This window comes from Mus musculus, chromosome 9 (assembly GCF_000001635.26).
Source record: "Mus musculus strain C57BL/6J chromosome 9, GRCm38.p6 C57BL/6J".
Taxonomy (NCBI): Eukaryota; Metazoa; Chordata; class Mammalia; order Rodentia; family Muridae; genus Mus; species Mus musculus.
Window position 1 is genome coordinate 57,111,847 of NC_000075.6, and position 17,707 is coordinate 57,129,553.

Consider the following 17,707-nt stretch of genomic DNA (forward strand, 5'->3'; position numbering starts at 1 on the left):
CTTCACGAAATAGTAAATAACTGCTGTAGGAGTCCTGTGTATAAACCTAGTTTCTTATCTGTTGAACTAATAGCACCAGGAATCTGTTTGAAAAGCCTTTATCTGTTTTAGTCCTAGCTTGGAAGAAACAAGTAGAATTTACAAATATAAATCTGGGCTTGATCACTGTCTTATCCTGGACTTATGCTGAAGCAGCTTATTCTTGAGTGATAGTGCCAACTTCATGCCAGTCATAGTTTGTGGCTATAAATCTGTGGTTTGGACTCTTATCCTAGTATATTTTAAAGGCTAGCTCCCTGCTTCCTGGGCTTAGACAAAGTGATGTAGTGTGACACAACTCAAACCAGTAACTTGTTTTAAGCAGTGATTGTTCGTTTTTGCCTGTAAGATCCACCCCATTTGTCCCCTTTCTAATTTCTCCTTACTAATGGATGGCCAGTAATCAGTAAGTGTACTTTTTGTAGTTAACATTTTTGATCAAATTTTTATTGATGTGCAACCTGTATGCAAAAAGGAACACAAATGAGAATCTGCATTTGTGTGGGGTGCATGTGCCTTATGTGCAAGGAGGCTAGAAAAGGCTATGGCCACTGTGTTATGTACCTTCCTTCTCGAGACAGCGTCTCACTGAGCCCCCTAGAGATCCTCCTCTCTGCTGACCTTCACAGTGCTAAGGTGACAGGTGGTGACAGCCAGGCTTTCACATGAGTGCTGGGGCAGGGGCTCTTATCCACTGAACCGTATCTCCTGCCCCACAAATAGAATTTTATGGCTCTAAATTTTTCTATAATGAGCATACTTTAGTCAAAAAAAGAGGTCAAGAAAATAAAGCCAAGCCCCAGTAACTTCTTTGTTCTACTATTTTGGTTTTCAGACTTAGAAATGAGTTTTTTTTGTATTTGAGAGTGGGTCTACTGCTATAAAATGCTCACTGTCCCAGAACTTGTTTTGTGGCCTAGGCTGGCCCAGCAATCCCCTTGCCCCTGGGATTATGTACATACATACATACGTACATACATATGTACATACATACATACATGAGCTCCTGGTGCCCTTCTTAGTTACTATGTCCTTTTACTAGTAAGATTCACTCCAGCTACTGGTTAAATGTTTCATGTGCAACAAATACAATTCATCTAATGTAATTACTGGAGTTCAGTGTTGCAAATCTATTTTAAGCAAAGGGACTGTGATACAATCAGAGTTATTCATTTTCATAGAGGGGTTAATTTGAATAACTTCTGTAGCCAAGAGTTCCAAGTGTGGTAGCATCTACCTATGCCTGTCTTCTCTTGTCCATACTTTATTCTTCATTGAGGTACACTCATGAGCAACTGTCCCCTTTGTGAAATGGTTTTGTGTAAGTGAAGGAGCCAGCAACTTGAAGGACTCTCTTGGGATATTTTGCTCTCAGGTGACAGAACTCAGCAGTGCTCAAAGTGTCTTTTTAGCAGTCAGTCTGTGCTGGAAGCGACTGTTAGAAGTTGCAGAGTCACTGTTGGTTCTTCGATGGACAGTTCTGGTGATTATAGCTGCCTACTAGATGTCATCTCTGTAGTGGGTTAAGTTGGACATGTTTTTGCATATCTGGTATTTTGTCCTTTCAGATGGTATATAGGCCAGCTGTGGGATTCTGTATTCTCTGTCCTCGAGCTTGTCTTAGCAGAGTACAGTCTTACCTGTCTAATCTTTCCTGTAGTGGATGTTGATGTAGAAGATTATTACCCAGCTTTCCTGGACATGGTGCGGAGCCTGCTTGATGGCAACATAGACTCATCACAGTATGAAGATTCACTGAGAGAGATGTTCACCATTCATGCCTACATTGCCTTTACTATGGACAAATTAATCCAGAGCATCGTCAGACAGGTGAGAGGGTGTGTTGGAGGTTAGCGCTACCAAGGGAAGGTGTTCTCAGCTAAAAGTCACAAAGGAAAAGCAAGATTTCTATGGGAAAAGGAAAAGCAGCTTAACCATATATATAGCAGTGTTTATAAACATATGTCTTTGAAGTGGAAAGGACCAAGTTAACATGAAGTCTTGTGTGGCTTCTCCTTCAGAGACAATAACAAACATCCCTTTGATACACTGACAGCAAACCAAAGAAATGATTCTAGTTAAGTCTTAGTGAGCCATTATGTGTGTTGGGGTCACTTAAGGAACATGAGCAACCCAAAGGCAGTGCAGTGAAAAGCCCACTGTACACAAAACCTGAGTCTTTGAAGCTCCTGCACAGCCAGAGGGCAGCTTGACCTATGGGAGAGAGTACTTTCCCCAGAAATTGTTTCTCCTTTTAGAAGAGGATCAGAAATTCAAGTTCATCCTTGGTGGGGATGGGTGTGGAGATGGTTTCTAATTTAAATTTCAGGGGATTTCTGAATTTTCTATTTCCTTTATTTCCTGAACCTTGTACATTTTGTTTACTTTATGAGTCTGGTGTTACTGCTCAGAGAGGATAGCTCAATAAGTCTCTCTCCAGCTCACAGAACTGGACTCTTCCAGCCCTGGAATTGGTTCTTAGGTTCTCAATGTGCCCCTCCTCAGAGCCTGTCCTAACAGCCATTTGTCTAGAACACAGTCCTACCTCTTTATTTATCCAAGAAGAAAGCATAGGTGTAGCTTAGCCTTTTCCATAGATGACAGTGATTCTGTTTATTTGCCTCATTTAGTATTAAAAGTCCTGTACAGTGCTCTGCCCACCTCATTATCTGAGACTCAGTGTTAGATTTGTGGTTGCTTTTATGTTTTGTTCCTGGAAATTTTAAATATGTGGAGTTGTTTGTAACAGGATCTCACTATGTTGTACTGTCTGACTGAGAACTAATCCTGTGTACTTCCTGAGTACTGAGATTATAGGTGTGAACTACAACGCCCAGCCAATGTGATACTTTCTAACTGTCATCCTTCTGACAGGGAGCATCCTTGTCTCGGGGTTTCTGTGGCGGCATTGTTGGCCTCCCTACTGAGGAGTAGGAAAAGCCAGTAAAATAAATGTTTCATAAACCCTATGTTATTTTTAAATAGATAATTCATTTATTTAGAAGAATCTGGTTATAAATTTATGTTAACGCTGTCAACATATTTTTAAGAACTGGAAATGGGAGTTGCCTCCAGAACCCACAACCATGAGTTTTTAAGACATGTTTAAGCTTTTCATTTGAACTCTTCAGTGAGTTTTGTCTGATTATGTTTTCTTTTTATTTGGTGGTCCCTTTGGTTGAACAAATATCAAGGTCAGGCCATATATTCGTCTTAATTTTCTCAGGCTGGGGCTTTATTTAGCTCAATTGGTAGAGTTAATTGCCAAGCATGACAAAGCCCTGGGTTGGATTTTCTGTACCCCATAAAATGGGTGTGGCACTACTCACCTCAGCGTTTGGAGGAAGAAGCCAGAGGAACAAAATGTGAAGGCCATCCGCGGCTACATAGGGAGTTCAAGGGCAGTTCCCCATACATAAGATCTCTCCAAACCAAGAATTCTAAGTAGGCAGGCTCAGTCATCTTAGCTACAGAACCATGATACAATGTCATCCTGTGAAGCCTTGACTAGGAACGCTTCCCTTCGTCCCAGGCTTCTCCACTCTAGTGCTTCTCTGCACGTGGACACTCAGCATATCAGCATACACTTCCGGCCTCTCCATCCCTCGAGACTTGAGCACCTCTGGGCTTGGTATTACCTAGCTTTCCCATGCGGTGCTTCTCTTTAACAGCAACAACAAAAATCTTGGAAAAATCATCCCTACATCATTTCTGGTTACCTGATGAAATACTTAATGTATGGCTGTACATACCCCATCGTTGTCTCTGGATTTGTAATGCTTCCATTTCTAAAGATTCTGAGAGAGGCAGATACCTAAAAGAGGATGTGAATAGAGGGTCAGTGGTACATAGTCACACGGAGAGAACTCATGTCTTGGCTAGACTGACTTTTCTCACTCTTCTCCCCCACTTAAAACTCTGTGACGCTTTCACTGTCTTTATCAAGTCATAACATTCCTTACTTCAATGGTATTGTCCAAGTCTTTTATACTTCACAAAGACTGTATCTTCCTAAAAAATAGAATGGCGTAGTAACCATGATAACATGAGATTAACTAAGTAAAATTGATGAGTCAGTATTGAAATTTACATTTTTGCTTCTCTGCTTTTTAGGGACCAGTTGGTTTGGTGTTAGGCACTGAATGTAAGACTTTGTGCTTGCTAGGCAAGCCTCATTTCCTGACTTTAAAGGTTTTCTTGTTTTGCTGTATGTGTATGTGGAAATCGGAGAATAACTTACGAGAGTGGGCTCTCCTGCCACTGCGTGAATTTCAGGGCTAAACTGAAGTTGACAGTTTTACCCTCTGCGCCATTTCTTAGGGGACTTTTAATTTCACAATAAGAATAGTAGAGTGGGAATGGATGTTACCCACTGTGGCATTTGTTGTGGCCTGAGCTGGTCCCAGCAGCCTTTGTAGAGTTAATATAAGGCACTGAGTCTCTGCTAAGCCTTGTCTCCTCCCCTCAACAACAAAACAGGTTCACAGTTTCCAACACGTTTACCTTCTATGAAAAATGAGCAGTTAGGCCAAGGATATAACTTTACATAGTCCTGGGTTTCATATAACTCAGTCTTGGAAAAAAAATAGAGTTAACATGTACAATTTGAGGGTTATTCTGTGTGAATGCACTAATTAGTGGCCTGCTAGTGAGGACGCTACCTTGGTGCAGGAGCTTGACCTTGAGGCTTGGTCTGCTCTTTAGTTGAATTCATGGGGGCAGGTGACGCTGCACCAGTTGCTTTTTTGTTTTTGAGACAGGGTCTATACATAGGCCTGGGTGTCCTGGAACTCACTATGTAGACCAGACCAGTATTGAGCTCAGTGATTGCCTGCCTATGCTGGGATTAAAGTGTGGGCCATCATACCTGGTGTCTGCTGCAACTTTTAAGTTTAGGAATCCTAGATTGAGCCTAGCAAGTAGCTCAGCAGCTAAAAGCACTTGTAGTTCTTGTCAGCACCCACGTGGACGTCCATGTCCTCCTGTAACTCCAGTTCCAGGGAAACCAGTGTTTTCTTCCAGCCTCTGTCTATGGGCACCAGGCATAATATAGCTGACACACCACAAGCTTACACACAAAGCACATAAAGAAAAATAACAAATATTTATTTAAAAATAAAATCAGATGAATCTTGTTTTCAGAATTCTTTGAGATACCTGTCTTAACTCCAAGTCTCAAAAGTTTTAATGTCTTAACACAAAAAAATTTCTCACAATGGGACATCCCTCCATTCCAACATGGTTCACAGGGTAATTGTAGATTGGATAAGAAATACATGTGAAACAAGATTGTAAACAGTTTAAAAGTACATGGAGAGGGGACACACACCATGGAGCCTGGTAAGGTGGTGCATACCTGTAGTCCCAGTATTTGGGAGGTGATAGTACTTAGCTTCTTAAATTAAAAAAAAAAAAAAAAAACAAAACATGTTTGTAAGCTGCCTGCGGACAGGAGAATCGGCCCTGGCTCACTGGCCGGCCTGTGCTTTGTTCCAGCTACAGCACATCGTCAGCGACGAGGTCTGTGTGCAGGTTACTGATCTTTACTTGGCAGAAAACAATAACGGAGCCACGGGAGGCCAGCTCAACAGTCAGACTTCAAGGAGCCTTCTGGAGTCAGCATACCAGCGGAAGGCAGAGCAGCTTATGTCAGATGAGAACTGCTTCAAGGTAAGAGCCGCTCATCGAACCGTGGACCCCAGTGCTGCTGGCTAGACTGGTACAGGCTGGACTGGGGTGTGAGCCATGTAACCTGAGCAACCATTTACTAGCAAACTCGTACTAGCAAATGTTTACTGATTTTTTTTTTTTTTTTTTTTTTTTTTGGTTAGGATTGATTTTTATGATTTTTATGCTTTCTCTTCATGTGTTTGTCCATCACCTGAATGGAATGTCCCCAGAGGCCAGAGGCCTCTGTCCTGTCCTGGAATTGAGTTAGACCATGTGGTTCTGGGAGTCAAATCCAGGTCCTCAAGTAGAGCACCCAGCACTCCGCCATCTCTGCAGTCCCATTTCTACCTTACCATCACCAGCTTTTCAGTACCTTTCATATCTCTTCCTTTGGAACAAATTGTATAATTTACCTTTCTACTTACACTGTGACAATCTAGGTTTATAGCCTTGAAATTTTAGGGTTTGTTTGTTTGTTTGTTTGTTTTGTTTACACTTTGCTTCTTTTTTGCAGCTAATGTTCATTCAAAGTCAAGGTCAAGTTCAGCTGACTGTTGAGCTCCTGGACACAGAAGAGGAGAACTCAGATGACCCCGTGGAAGCAGAGGTGTGGACAGTATGTTTCAGAGCTTGTCTGCTCACCCTGAATTCTGATGGGCTGTAGCTCCTTAGGATGTTTGTGATTTTGTTTTTAGGGTTTATTTGTGTGTGTGTGTGCATTGTGGGTGTGTTCAAAGGACTAAAGTCCTCTAAAGAGCAGCCAGTGCTCTTAACTACTGAGCCATTTCTCCAGCCCCTCCATAGGTTTTAAGTGTCAGGATGTTTAGAGCGCAGGCTATATCACTCCCTTTGGAGGCTCTAGTGGTAGTAGCCATTTAGAGTCAATGCCCCCTTTTCATCCTTAATAATGTGGGTAACAGCTTTGCTGGCCTTTTCTTTTTGTTTTTCTTCCTAAATAGCAGTAAACATGGTTCTTTTGTTTTGTGGTATCATTTGATACAGCCTCATGTTTACTTTTTAGTAATAGCCAGGCTACATAGATGATAGAATAAGACAGTTTGGCTTACATTTCCAAAAACTTTGCTTCAAAAGCTGCCAGAATTCTACATATTAATGTGGGAGATTTTCCGTGACACTATTTTACCATTTCTTCAGATTATTTTTGATAACCATCTTAAATGTACTATCTTGCTGGCTAACACATTTTAACATATGTATTTCAATAACAACATACATATCTTTCAGGTAAGGGGCATTACTTTTTAGTTTTACACTGTTGGCGTTAAAATAGACAAGCACTTTACCACTGAGCTATGACCCGAGAACCTCCCCTCCTTATTTATTTATTTATTTATTTATTTATTTATTTATTTATTGGATAGGCTTAGTCTCACAGGTGAGAGAATTGTTTTTGTATGCTACCACAGTGACTATTTATTCTTGAAGTCTGTTTTCTTTGGACATTTTGGTAACAGATTAGACTCGTGTTATATAGGTATAGATAGCTGTTTTCATGATCGTGTGTTTATATTCCTAGCGTTGGTCAGACTACGTGGAGCGATATATGAGTTCTGATACTACTTCTCCTGAACTTCGAGAACATCTGGCACAGAAACCAGTATTTCTCCCAAGGTGAGTCTGCAAAGTCAGCTCTATTGGCAATATGTGCTGCACACAGCCAGGAGTGTGCAGTTTCAGGGTCTCGGTTTCCTATATTGTTCATCTGTTCTGTCTGCTGAGGGTCGTGTTAGAGTGTTTGCTGGCTTACCTGTAAAATCTACAGCATTCAAGAGGTGAGAGCATTAGAGAACCTGTAGTTCTCCATCAGCTTGCTGTGTTAGTATGCTCATGGCTCAGTGATTCACTTGCAGGACGAAGCATTACAGCAACACTCAGAGAACTACAGTTACCACAAGAAAATACAGAGCAAAATCAGCAAGGGAACAATGTGAAGGAGATAGGCACAAGCATCCAAGAGCCCATTCTTAACTCCTCTAAACGAGTGTTGTGTTTGGCAGCACTTCCAGCACTTGGAAAACAGAGACAGGTGGATCTCTGTGAGTTAGATGCCAGACTGGTCTACAAAGCAAGTTACATGATAGGGGTATATGGAGAGATCCCAATGGGGGGGTGGAGTGAGGGAGGAGACCTCACAGACAGACCCTTCTTTGCTTGTACAAAATTCCAGACAGAAGATTAAATATTCTAGTTTCAGTGAACCGCTTTTGTTGTTTGGGGGATGGGAGAAAGGACCCCCACATCTCTTCTAGCAGCTTTGTAGTTCTTTTCTGTATAGAATTTTTAAAAATTTACCAGTATCTAGACAAATACAATATTAACATTCTGATTTTTGAAGTAGAAACTGGATAGATGAGCCATGTATATGTTTATACCTGTGATCCTGGTACTGGAGAGATTGTGGCACAAGGATTGCTAGGAGTTCAAGACAAGCCTAGGCTATACTATACAACTCGTCTGTTTTAGTCAGGGTTCTCTAAAGGAACAGAGCTTAGAAAATGCTCTCTATGTATATAGAAAAGGTATTTATTATAATGTCATACAGGCTCTGGTCCTGCTAATATAACAGTGGCTGCCAATGAATAGGAAGGTCCAAGAATCCAGCATTTGTTTGGTCCACAAGTAGGTTCTAATGCTAGTGAAGAAATGGATTTGCTAGCCAGGGCAGAGCAAGTAGGCAAATGGCAAAAGCTTTTATAGGCGTCTAGCAGAAGGTGTGGCCCAGATCTTTGTTGGATCTTCCCAGCTCAAAAGATCTGGATTAAACATGTGTCTCCCTGCCTGAAAGATCAGGATGAGAAGTAGATCTACTTTAAATTAAGCAAAAATCCCTCAGAGATGTGCCCTCCATTTTGGGGGAGTTTAGTTAATTCCAGATGTTGCCAAGTTGACAACCACATCACACCCACTAATAAAAGGATTGGGTATGAATTTTTCCTTTAAACTTTGAGATTAAAATCTCTATCATAGATTCCTAAGACCTATATTCAAGTGTTACTGGGTTTAGTCCCAAGGAGAGCATGGAAAGAGCAGGCACCTGAAGAAAAGGTCTTCCCAGGTTCCACACACAGTGATCCACTTAACAGACCTGTAGCAGTTGCCACGCCCCTTGAAGTAAGATGGCCATGGACTCTCTTATCTTATCATGCCACAATTTGAGATTTGTTTCGTTGGGTGGCTTTTGATGTTTCACACAGGGTCTCATTATATAATCCTGTCAGGCTTGGAACTCCGAGCCTTTGCCTTCGAGAATTTGGATTAAAGCTTTGCACCACAGTTTCAAACACTTTACAATCGAAATTATTTTCCAGAGCTAGAAAGATGGCTCAGTGGGTGAAAGCAATTCTTTTGGAGGCTGGAAGATAGCTCAGTGGTTAAAGAGCACTGATTGCTCTTCCAGAGGACCTGGGCTCAATTCCCAGCACCCACCTGGCAGCTCACAACTGTCCTTAACTTCAGTTCTAGGGGCTTTGACACCTCACACAGATAGACAAGAATGCAAAAATACCAGTGCACATAAAATAAAAGTAAAAGGAGATAATTTTTTTCAAAAAGGCACTTCTTCTTGCAGACTATCTGGGGTTCAATTACCAGTTCTCACAGCATAGTCCACAACCATCTAGTTCCAGGGAATGTGGTGGCCCCTTCTGACCACAGGCACCAAGTATTTACATGGTGCGTGCATGTATGCTTGCATACAGACATACATACATGGGATCAAAATGCTCAGACATAGAAAGTAAATCTTTTATAAAAGCCCATTTTCCTTTATTCTGGTTAGTACATGGCAACAGTAGAAATTAATTTTTACTTAATTGAAGTTCTAACAGTTTAGGGCAAAAACCTATTTTTCATTTGCAAGTATAGGACTGTATAACAATAACTCAACAAACTTGAAGTCATCTAATTGAAAAGTGAAAATGGGCATGTATAACAATAATTTCACAGATTTTTTACTTCTCATTATATTTATGTGTATAGGGGTATTGGCACATGAGTAGGGTGCTCACAGAGGACAGCTCTGTGGGATCCCCTAGAGCTGGAGTTACAGGAGGCTGTGAGCCACCTGCCTGGGAACTGAACTGGGCTCCTTTACAACAGCAATAAGTGCTCCAGCCCTGTAACAGAATTTTATTTTTGTTGTTGTTGTTACTCCCCCCCCCCACCCCCTCCCTGAGACAGGGTTTCTCTGTGTAGCCCTGGCTGTTCTGGAACTCTCTCTGTAGACCAGACTGGCCAATCCGCCTACCTCTGCCTCCCAAGTGCTGGGATTAAAGGCGTGGGCCACTACTGCCTGGCATTACAGAGGCAAAAAGATCCTGAGTTGCAGCCTTGAGACCTTATCTCAGGATTTTTTTTTTTTTTTTTTAATTAAGAAAAAAATTACGGGGCTGGTGAGTTGGCTCAGTGGGTAAGAGCACCTGACTGCTCTTCCGAAGGTCCGGAGTTCAAATCCCAGCAACCACATGGTAGTTCACAACCATCCATAACGAGATCTGACTCCCTCTTCTGGAGTGTCTGAAGAAAGCTACAGTGCACTTACATATAATCAATAAATAAATCTTTTACAAACAAAACAAAACAAAACCCTCAGGCTAAAGGGATGGTTCAGTGGTCGGTCAAGAGCAGTGACTGCTCTTCTTGGGGTCCTGAATTCAATTCCCAGTAACCACATGGTGGCTCACAACCGTCTGTAATGGGATCCGATGGCCTCTTCTGGTGTGTCTGAAGACAGTGACAGTGTACTTAGATATATAAAATAAATCTTTTTTTTAAACTTAATACTAATTAAAATGGCAAATATGACCAGTTAACAAAGGGTCATACTTTGACTTTCATGTAACTTCTTGACTTTTTGTCCCAAATGCGCACAACATGCTTGTTTTTCATTTAACTGTATCTACTGGTTTATATTTCTATCTGAAATATTTGAATTGAACATGATAGTTCATTTTTCTCATGAGGTTTAGAGCTCACCAAACAAATCTCAGATTTAGGCAATCATTAGAGAACAATGTCCTATTAATTATGAACTTCTAGAAAGGACTTGGTAACTTTTCTAAGTATACAGTAGAGGCCAAACTACAAAACAACAACAACAACAAAAAAAAAAAACAAATTATTTTTTTTCTAATTTAAAATACAAATCAAAAAAAAAGGAAAAAGAGAAAAAATACAAAGCAAATATTGATGAGTTTAATAATACACTTTTACAAAGAAAGGCAGAGTAAGCATGACTTTTGGTTTTTTGAGACAGCGCTTAACTATAGCCCTGGTCGTCCTGGAACTTATTGGTAGACCAGGCTTGTCCCTAACTCAGCGAGATCTACCTGCCTCTGCCTTCAGATGTCAGGATTAAAGGTGTGTGCCACCTCATCCAGAAAAGCATGACTTGTTAAAGGCCAGATTTTGGTTTTCAGTGATTTGTCTGTCAGCTAGAGAGGGAGGGAGGGAGGGAGGGAGGCAGGGAGGCAGGGAGGCAGGGAAGGAAGGAAGTACAGGTATGCATGTGCCATAGAGCAAAGGGGGAAGTCAGAAGACAACTAACCTGTAGAGATGGTTCTCTGCTTCTGCTCTTTGAGTCCCACAACTTAGACTCTGTTTGATGATGGGCCTGTCAGCAACTCTAGTCAGCTAAGCCATCTCATCTGCCCCAATTCACATTCCTTTAGGTCTTGATGCATTGGTAGGCCTTGAGTTCCCAAAATAATCTTTTTACTCATTGTGATCATGCTAGTTACATTTGCCATATTGCAGATTCAAAACCAAAAACCATGGAGTTGTGGCTCTATCAGTGGAATGTACAAAGCTCTGTGTTTGACCCCTAGGCTCTATAAAGCAGGTGTGGTGGTGTATGGCAGTAATTCCAGTACTCATGCAGGAAGTTGGGAAGTAAATGTTATCCTTAAGAGGCCAGACTCTGTCTCAAAACAAAAAACACCCAGATACTAAGCCTAGCATGTTTTCATATATCTTACTGAAAAGCTATTTTTTAAAATTTTGTTTGTTTGCATTTCTTTTTAATATAAATGAAAAAATTGTAGCCTCACTTAGGTATACAGCCGTAGAGAGTATTTTCAGATTGTAGGTTCTATTCTTCAACACAGTAAGTATTCCATAAGTGGGTGGGCCAGATGGTAGAAAATGCTAATTGTGCGTGCCTGATAGCCCTCAGTTCCATACCCAGAAAAGTCTCTGGTGGAAGCAGAGTGCCAATTCCCTCTGACTCGACACATACATGCACATACACATGCTATTAAATTTTTAAATACAAGACTTTACAATTGGTAATATACAGTGTCTACAACCTTTGTATACCATTAGCAAATACACCACTTAGAAATATAAAATAAAAATAACCAAAAATTTTTTCTAAAAGATTTTATAAACAATGTAACTACTTCAGCATGTCCATTAGTTAAAAACAGCTTTGTTTGGTGTCCATCTGTGGTCAGAACAAAAAGTTTCTAAGTATGGTCTGTAGTCCCCAGAAATAGTAGCATCTATCCCACTCACCCCCAGTGTTGGGAAGGGCATATTGTGGCTCATGGTTTAAGACAGGATAGAGTCAGTCTTGGTGGGGAGCGTGAGTTCCAGGACAGTCAGGGCTACACAGAGAAACCCTGTCTCCAAAAAACAAAACAAAACAGTCTTGGTGGGGAAGGCATGAGGACAGGAGGCGAAGCTTCTCCGTCCCTCGTAAGGACAGGCTATCTATACTGTCAGGGCTGGCCTCCAGCTCTTAATCCTGAGCTTCCTGAGGGCTGAGATTACAAGGTAGCTGTGCTGTGCCTCGTTGTTTCACCATTACTCTTGGACTGCCAATCCAAATGTTTTGGGAAAGGGGCAAACAATATTTTACTACGAGGAAAATAGTTTTGATCTCATACTGCTCCTAGTAAGATCTTAGAAGTTTCAGACCTAAGTCCTCAGACCTAAGAATTGCTGTCCTACAGGGGCCAGTACACATAGCTACTCGGGCAATGGCTTTTATTATCAGTATCATTAATGTTTGAAGATGGAGTCTTTCAATGTAGCCTAGGCTAATCTCTTATTTTACAGTCCCCCTGCCTCTGCTTCCTGAGTACTGGAATTTCAGGCCTTGAGTCACTACACTAAGCTTGGCGGGTTTAGTAGCAAAGTATAAGATATAATGTAATTGGCTATCTGATAATTTCCAGTGGAGATTGGAGAGACCGATGTGAACGAACTTACATCCTTAAGATACAAATAGGACATCTCTGGGAAAGACATAAAGTAGACCAAGTAATTTTTTTGTTAACCTAGTTTAGATGAGGAACTCCAATTTAGAGGCAGTGAAAGAATAAATTGGAATACTTTGCTCTGTAGCTGTTAAAGAGAACAAGACAAATTTGTGAACTGAAGTGCTTAAAAAGGTTGAGAATAGCATCACAATCAAGGTTGAAGCTTCAAGTTATCATATATGTAAATTCAGTGAAACCATTGCACATTTGTATATACATATAGCTAAAATTGTAAGTATTCTTGAGGCACATAAGGAAAGCACATTTGGTAGGAGCCGTGGGATCTGTATATAGATGGTCTATCAACTTAAAGGGATTTCTGCTTTGTAGGAATTTGCGGCGTATCCGGAAGTGTCAACGTGGTCGAGAGCAACAGGAAAAAGAAGGGAAAGAAGGAAACAGCAAGAAGACCATGGAAAATGTAGAGAGCCTGGATAAGCTGGAGTGTAGGTTCAAGCTGAACTCCTATAAGATGGTATATGTGATCAAATCGGAGGACTACATGTACCGGAGAACTGCTCTACTCAGAGCTCATCAGGTGAGAAATGGTGACTGAAATTTCTCTGCATTTCCCCCAGTTCTACAGAACTGGTATTTTTTTTCTCTCTCTGTAAATCCCTGTTTCTGGGAACAAGTATTTGTTGTGTAAGGAAATGTATTCATTTGCTAAGGACCTTATAACAGTACCACCAACTTCCTGCTTTTAAGAATGGAAATTGTTGGGATCTATAGTTCAGTGGTAGAACACTTCCCAGCATACCTAAGGTCATCTTGGCATGGTTCCCAAATACCTGCTCCCCACACTCTATATATCATCTTGAGGTTCTGAGACCTAGAGCCCCAAGATTTATATACCAACAACTGTTGTGTTTTGAAGCCTCTGAGGGGAGAATGGTCATTGGTACTGTGCTGTTTTAAGTGTTCCTGGGTCAATCATGGTCTTTCTCTTTTATGTCTAAACCAGTGTCACACTTTGAAGGATGAGTGTGTGGGTGAAAATATCAATGTGGGCATGTGGGAGACAGTTTAACCTACATGAGCTGGTGAATACCTCGTGGGACTTTAAAAAAAAAAAAAAACTTCCGATGTTTACATTTCAAACAGTTTCTCATTTTTTGTTTGTGTGAACCCTGTTTTCAAGAACCATCTTACTAATTATGTAGCTTGTGTTATAGCAGGCTCTGGGATACAATCACAAACTAAGGCAGGTCTTTCTGTGCATTACCAAGGAAATGAAAATGTTAGGGAACTGACATGTGAGATTTCATTGGTGGAAATCTCAAAGACAGGATACCTGAAACCAAAATAACAAGGTGAAGAGTTAAGGGAGAAGTGTTTTAGGTTTTGTTTTGTTTTACTTTGCTTTTTTTAATCTATAGGAATATACTATAATTGTCTTCCAACACACCAGAAGAGGGAATTAGATCCCATTACAGGTGATTGTAAGCCACCATGTGGTTCCTGGGAATTGAACTCTAGAAGAGCAGTCAGTGCTCTTAACCACTGAGCCCACTTTCCAGCCCAAGAGAAGTGTTTTTTATGGAACAAAACATGTAAAATGCAAGGCTGGGAAGAAGGAAAGGCATTGGCATACTCGTAAAAAGTCAAATAAAGCTAGTGGCTGAAGCTGAGTGCTGTAGACATTAGTGTAGTTCAGTGGGCCATGCTTTGGGTTTTGCTTTAGATATACTAGGCCCATTTATTTACTTTGTGTATATATTCATTCATGTTTATGTGTACTTGTGTTGATGTGAGTGTGCATTGCCACAGTGTGAGTGTATAGGTCAGAGGACAACCTGTAGGAATCTGTTCTCTCTGGGCTCAGGGGATGGAACACAGGTCATTAGACTTAGTGCCAGGCACCTTTACTCACTGAACTATTTTGCCAACCTCTCCTTTCCCCCATTTTTTAAAGATAACATTCTAGAGGACTGGGTAGATTGCTCAGTGGTTAAGAACACTGGCTGTTCTTTCATAGGACTGAGCTAGGCTTCTGCAAACATTAGGCACATACATGCTATAAATACAGTTTCAGGCAGAATGACTGGTGTACAAATAAAGTAATGAATCTCATCAGGCCAGGTGGCATATGTCTAATCCCAGCACTCATGCAGCAGGGCAGGCAAGCTGCTCAAGTTTTAGCCCAGTCTATGTAGCCCTGGTCTACATAGTGAGTTTTGGGCCAACCGGAGCAACATAGTGAGGCTCTGTCTTAAATACATACATATATACATAAATATTGTTTTGTATTTGAAGGGCTTATTTGCCTATTTTATCTGTTTCTTCTTTCTCTCTTACTTTCATTTTAGTCCCATGAGCGTGTAAGCAAGCGTCTGCATCAGCGGTTCCAGGCCTGGGTGGATAAATGGACCAAGGAGCATGTGCCTCGGGAAATGGCAGCAGAGACCAGCAAATGGCTCATGGGTGAGGGGCTCGAGGGCCTGGTACCCTGCACCACCACCTGTGATACAGAGACTCTGCACTTTGTGAGCATTAACAAATATCGTGTCAAATACGGCACAGTATTCAAAGCCCCTTAACTGCAGAGCCAGAGCAGGTAGCTCAGAGGTGTGTGTGTGTGTATGTGTGTGAATATGTGTGTGTATGTGTGTGTGTGGGGGCATGTGTACTCATGTACACTGAAGAATCAAGGAAGATGCCTTTCAAGCCACCAGTGCAACCAGGCACCAGCAGGATACACGAAAGGAATGCGAATGGATGGATACCTTAGGAAGCTGGAACTGGCACTTTTCCCACGGGTACTACCCAGACCCAACAGGGAATGAAGTCCATGCAAGCACAGAGACAGGCAGCTTGCTTGCACACACCAGCAGAGCTCAACTACAACTTCCTATGACCTGAGCAACCAGATGCTGTCCCCATTTGGATGGATGGATGGATGGAGGTGCATCTTGTCACTGCTCCTTTTCCCACCTCCAAAAAAGAGAGGGGAGGGGAGCCAGGATTTGATGATACCCTGACTTGAGCACAGCTAAGATCTCTGTTAGATTTTATCTGAGACCTGTTTGGCTTTGGAATTAATAACTTATGGATTTGGTTTCTGAGTCCTTGAAGTTCACCTTCTTCCCTCTTCTGGTTCTCGGCCTCAACAAATTCCAGTCAGTCCTCCTTTTTAGCTCCCATGGGACTGTTTTGTACCTGCTTCTTTACTAGTCTGCCCTAGTGCCATCCACCAGCTTCTCTCTCACACGCACACATGCACACACACACAATTTTAACTTGGTTTTTCTTTTTTGTAAATAATGTACATACTGTCAATTTTTTATTAAAGAAATATGCTTTGATGTGCTAGCATAACTGCTCTAGCTTCTTGTGTACCATAGTACCATGTGGCTTCAGATTTAGTACCTATAAACAGATGTACAAGACATTTATTACACTTTTTACCAAAGGGAGATACCATTGTAGTACTTTTGTGTAAAACTTGTCTTTCCCCCAACAACTTACTTTCTTTTTCCTTTTTTTTTTTTTAAATGTAAATAAAGCTTGATTCTTAAGGAAATAAGTAACATAAGTCCCTTGTCCTCTCCAAAGAGCTGTTGTAAAGTTGGGACTGGCTTTAATTTCTCCAGGTTACAAATAGGATTTTGCTTTAAATAAATAAGTACTTGTAATTGTCAAATTAACATATCAACAGTGAGGCCAGTGGGATGGCTCCATAGATAAAAGTGTTTGCCACATAAGCCTGACAAGTTTGCTCTCTGGATCCAATAGTGGAAGGCAAGATCTGACTCCCAGGAGTGCTGTGCCCTGTGGCACCTGAGTGCCTGTTCTTGTGCTCACGCACAGGCACACCGCACCTAGGCTCCTATTTCCCCTCTCAAAGTTCTAATTTCCCTTACTGGGAATAAGGCTACAATTCAGGATACCGAGCCAAAGAGTCAAGTGTATTTGTAGAAATTCGAAGGGAATGAATTTTACATTGCTTAGCAACATACACCAACAAATGCTTTTAAAATTGTAGCGTGGGCCTTTAATCTCAGCACTCAGAAGGAAGAAACAGATCTCTGTGAGTTCAGAGCTAGCCTGGTCTACATAACTTCAGGATAGCCAGGGCCACAAAAAGACCTTGTCTCAAAAAATAAGATTAAGAAAATTTTTTACATTTATTTGTATGTGTGCACATATGCATCAACGTGCAAGTGTCAAAGTCAGAACAACTTGTAGTCAGTTCTAGGACTTGAATTAGGTTTCAGGCTTGGCTGCAAGCGCATTTATTTGTGCTAGTATCCCCATCCATCTCACTAGACTCCACTTCTTAAAAGTTACATTTAAACGTGATCCATAACATTGGGGTGGGGTGGGGGCTCAAATGTGGTTGGCCTGGACTTTCTGAACAACAGACTAGCTGTCATAGAATTCGACAGCCATCACCTAGCAAGTCATAACCAGGTATTTTATCTTCCATTTAAAAATCCTCAGTCCTGGGGTCAGTGAGATGGCTCAGCTGGGTATGGTTCTTGCCACTAAGCCTAAAGACCTGAGTTTTGAGCCCCAGGCCCCACATATCCCACCCCCAACCAAATAAATTGTAACAATGTTTTTAAAATCCCCAACACCACCATAAAGAAAAATAATTTGACTTCTAGGTTTTCAAAAGGTGGCACAGTCCTTTAATCCCAGCACTTGGGAGGCAGAGGCAGGGGGATTTCAGAGTTCAAGGCCAGTCTGGTCTACAAAGTGAGTTCCAGGAC

The 17,707-nt window shown here is 41.3% G+C and overlaps 1 protein-coding gene across 13 annotated transcripts in view; it reads left to right on the forward strand.

Moving 5' to 3' along the window:
• The window catches only part of Sin3a (transcriptional regulator, SIN3A (yeast)), a 56,378-nt gene extending 39,856 nt beyond the window's left edge, over nt 1-16,522 (forward strand). For 9 of the 13 annotated variants that reach the window (XM_006510891.3, XM_011242683.2, XM_006510893.4 and 6 more), the window contains 6 exons: nt 1,700-1,869; nt 5,536-5,709; nt 6,224-6,325; nt 7,247-7,341; nt 13,323-13,530; nt 15,302-16,522. In XM_006510891.3, coding sequence (XP_006510954.1) covers nt 1,700-1,869; nt 5,536-5,709; nt 6,224-6,325; nt 7,247-7,341; nt 13,323-13,530; nt 15,302-15,532 — 980 coding nt within the window. In that variant the 3' untranslated portion in view covers nt 15,533-16,522. The remainder of the gene's footprint in view (nt 1-1,699; nt 1,870-5,535; nt 5,710-6,223; nt 6,326-7,246; nt 7,342-13,322; nt 13,531-15,301) is intronic. The other 4 variants (NM_001110351.1, XM_030244150.1, NM_011378.2 and 1 more) reach the window with 1 other exon arrangement.
• The last annotated feature ends 1,185 nt before the right edge of the window (nt 16,523-17,707 follow it).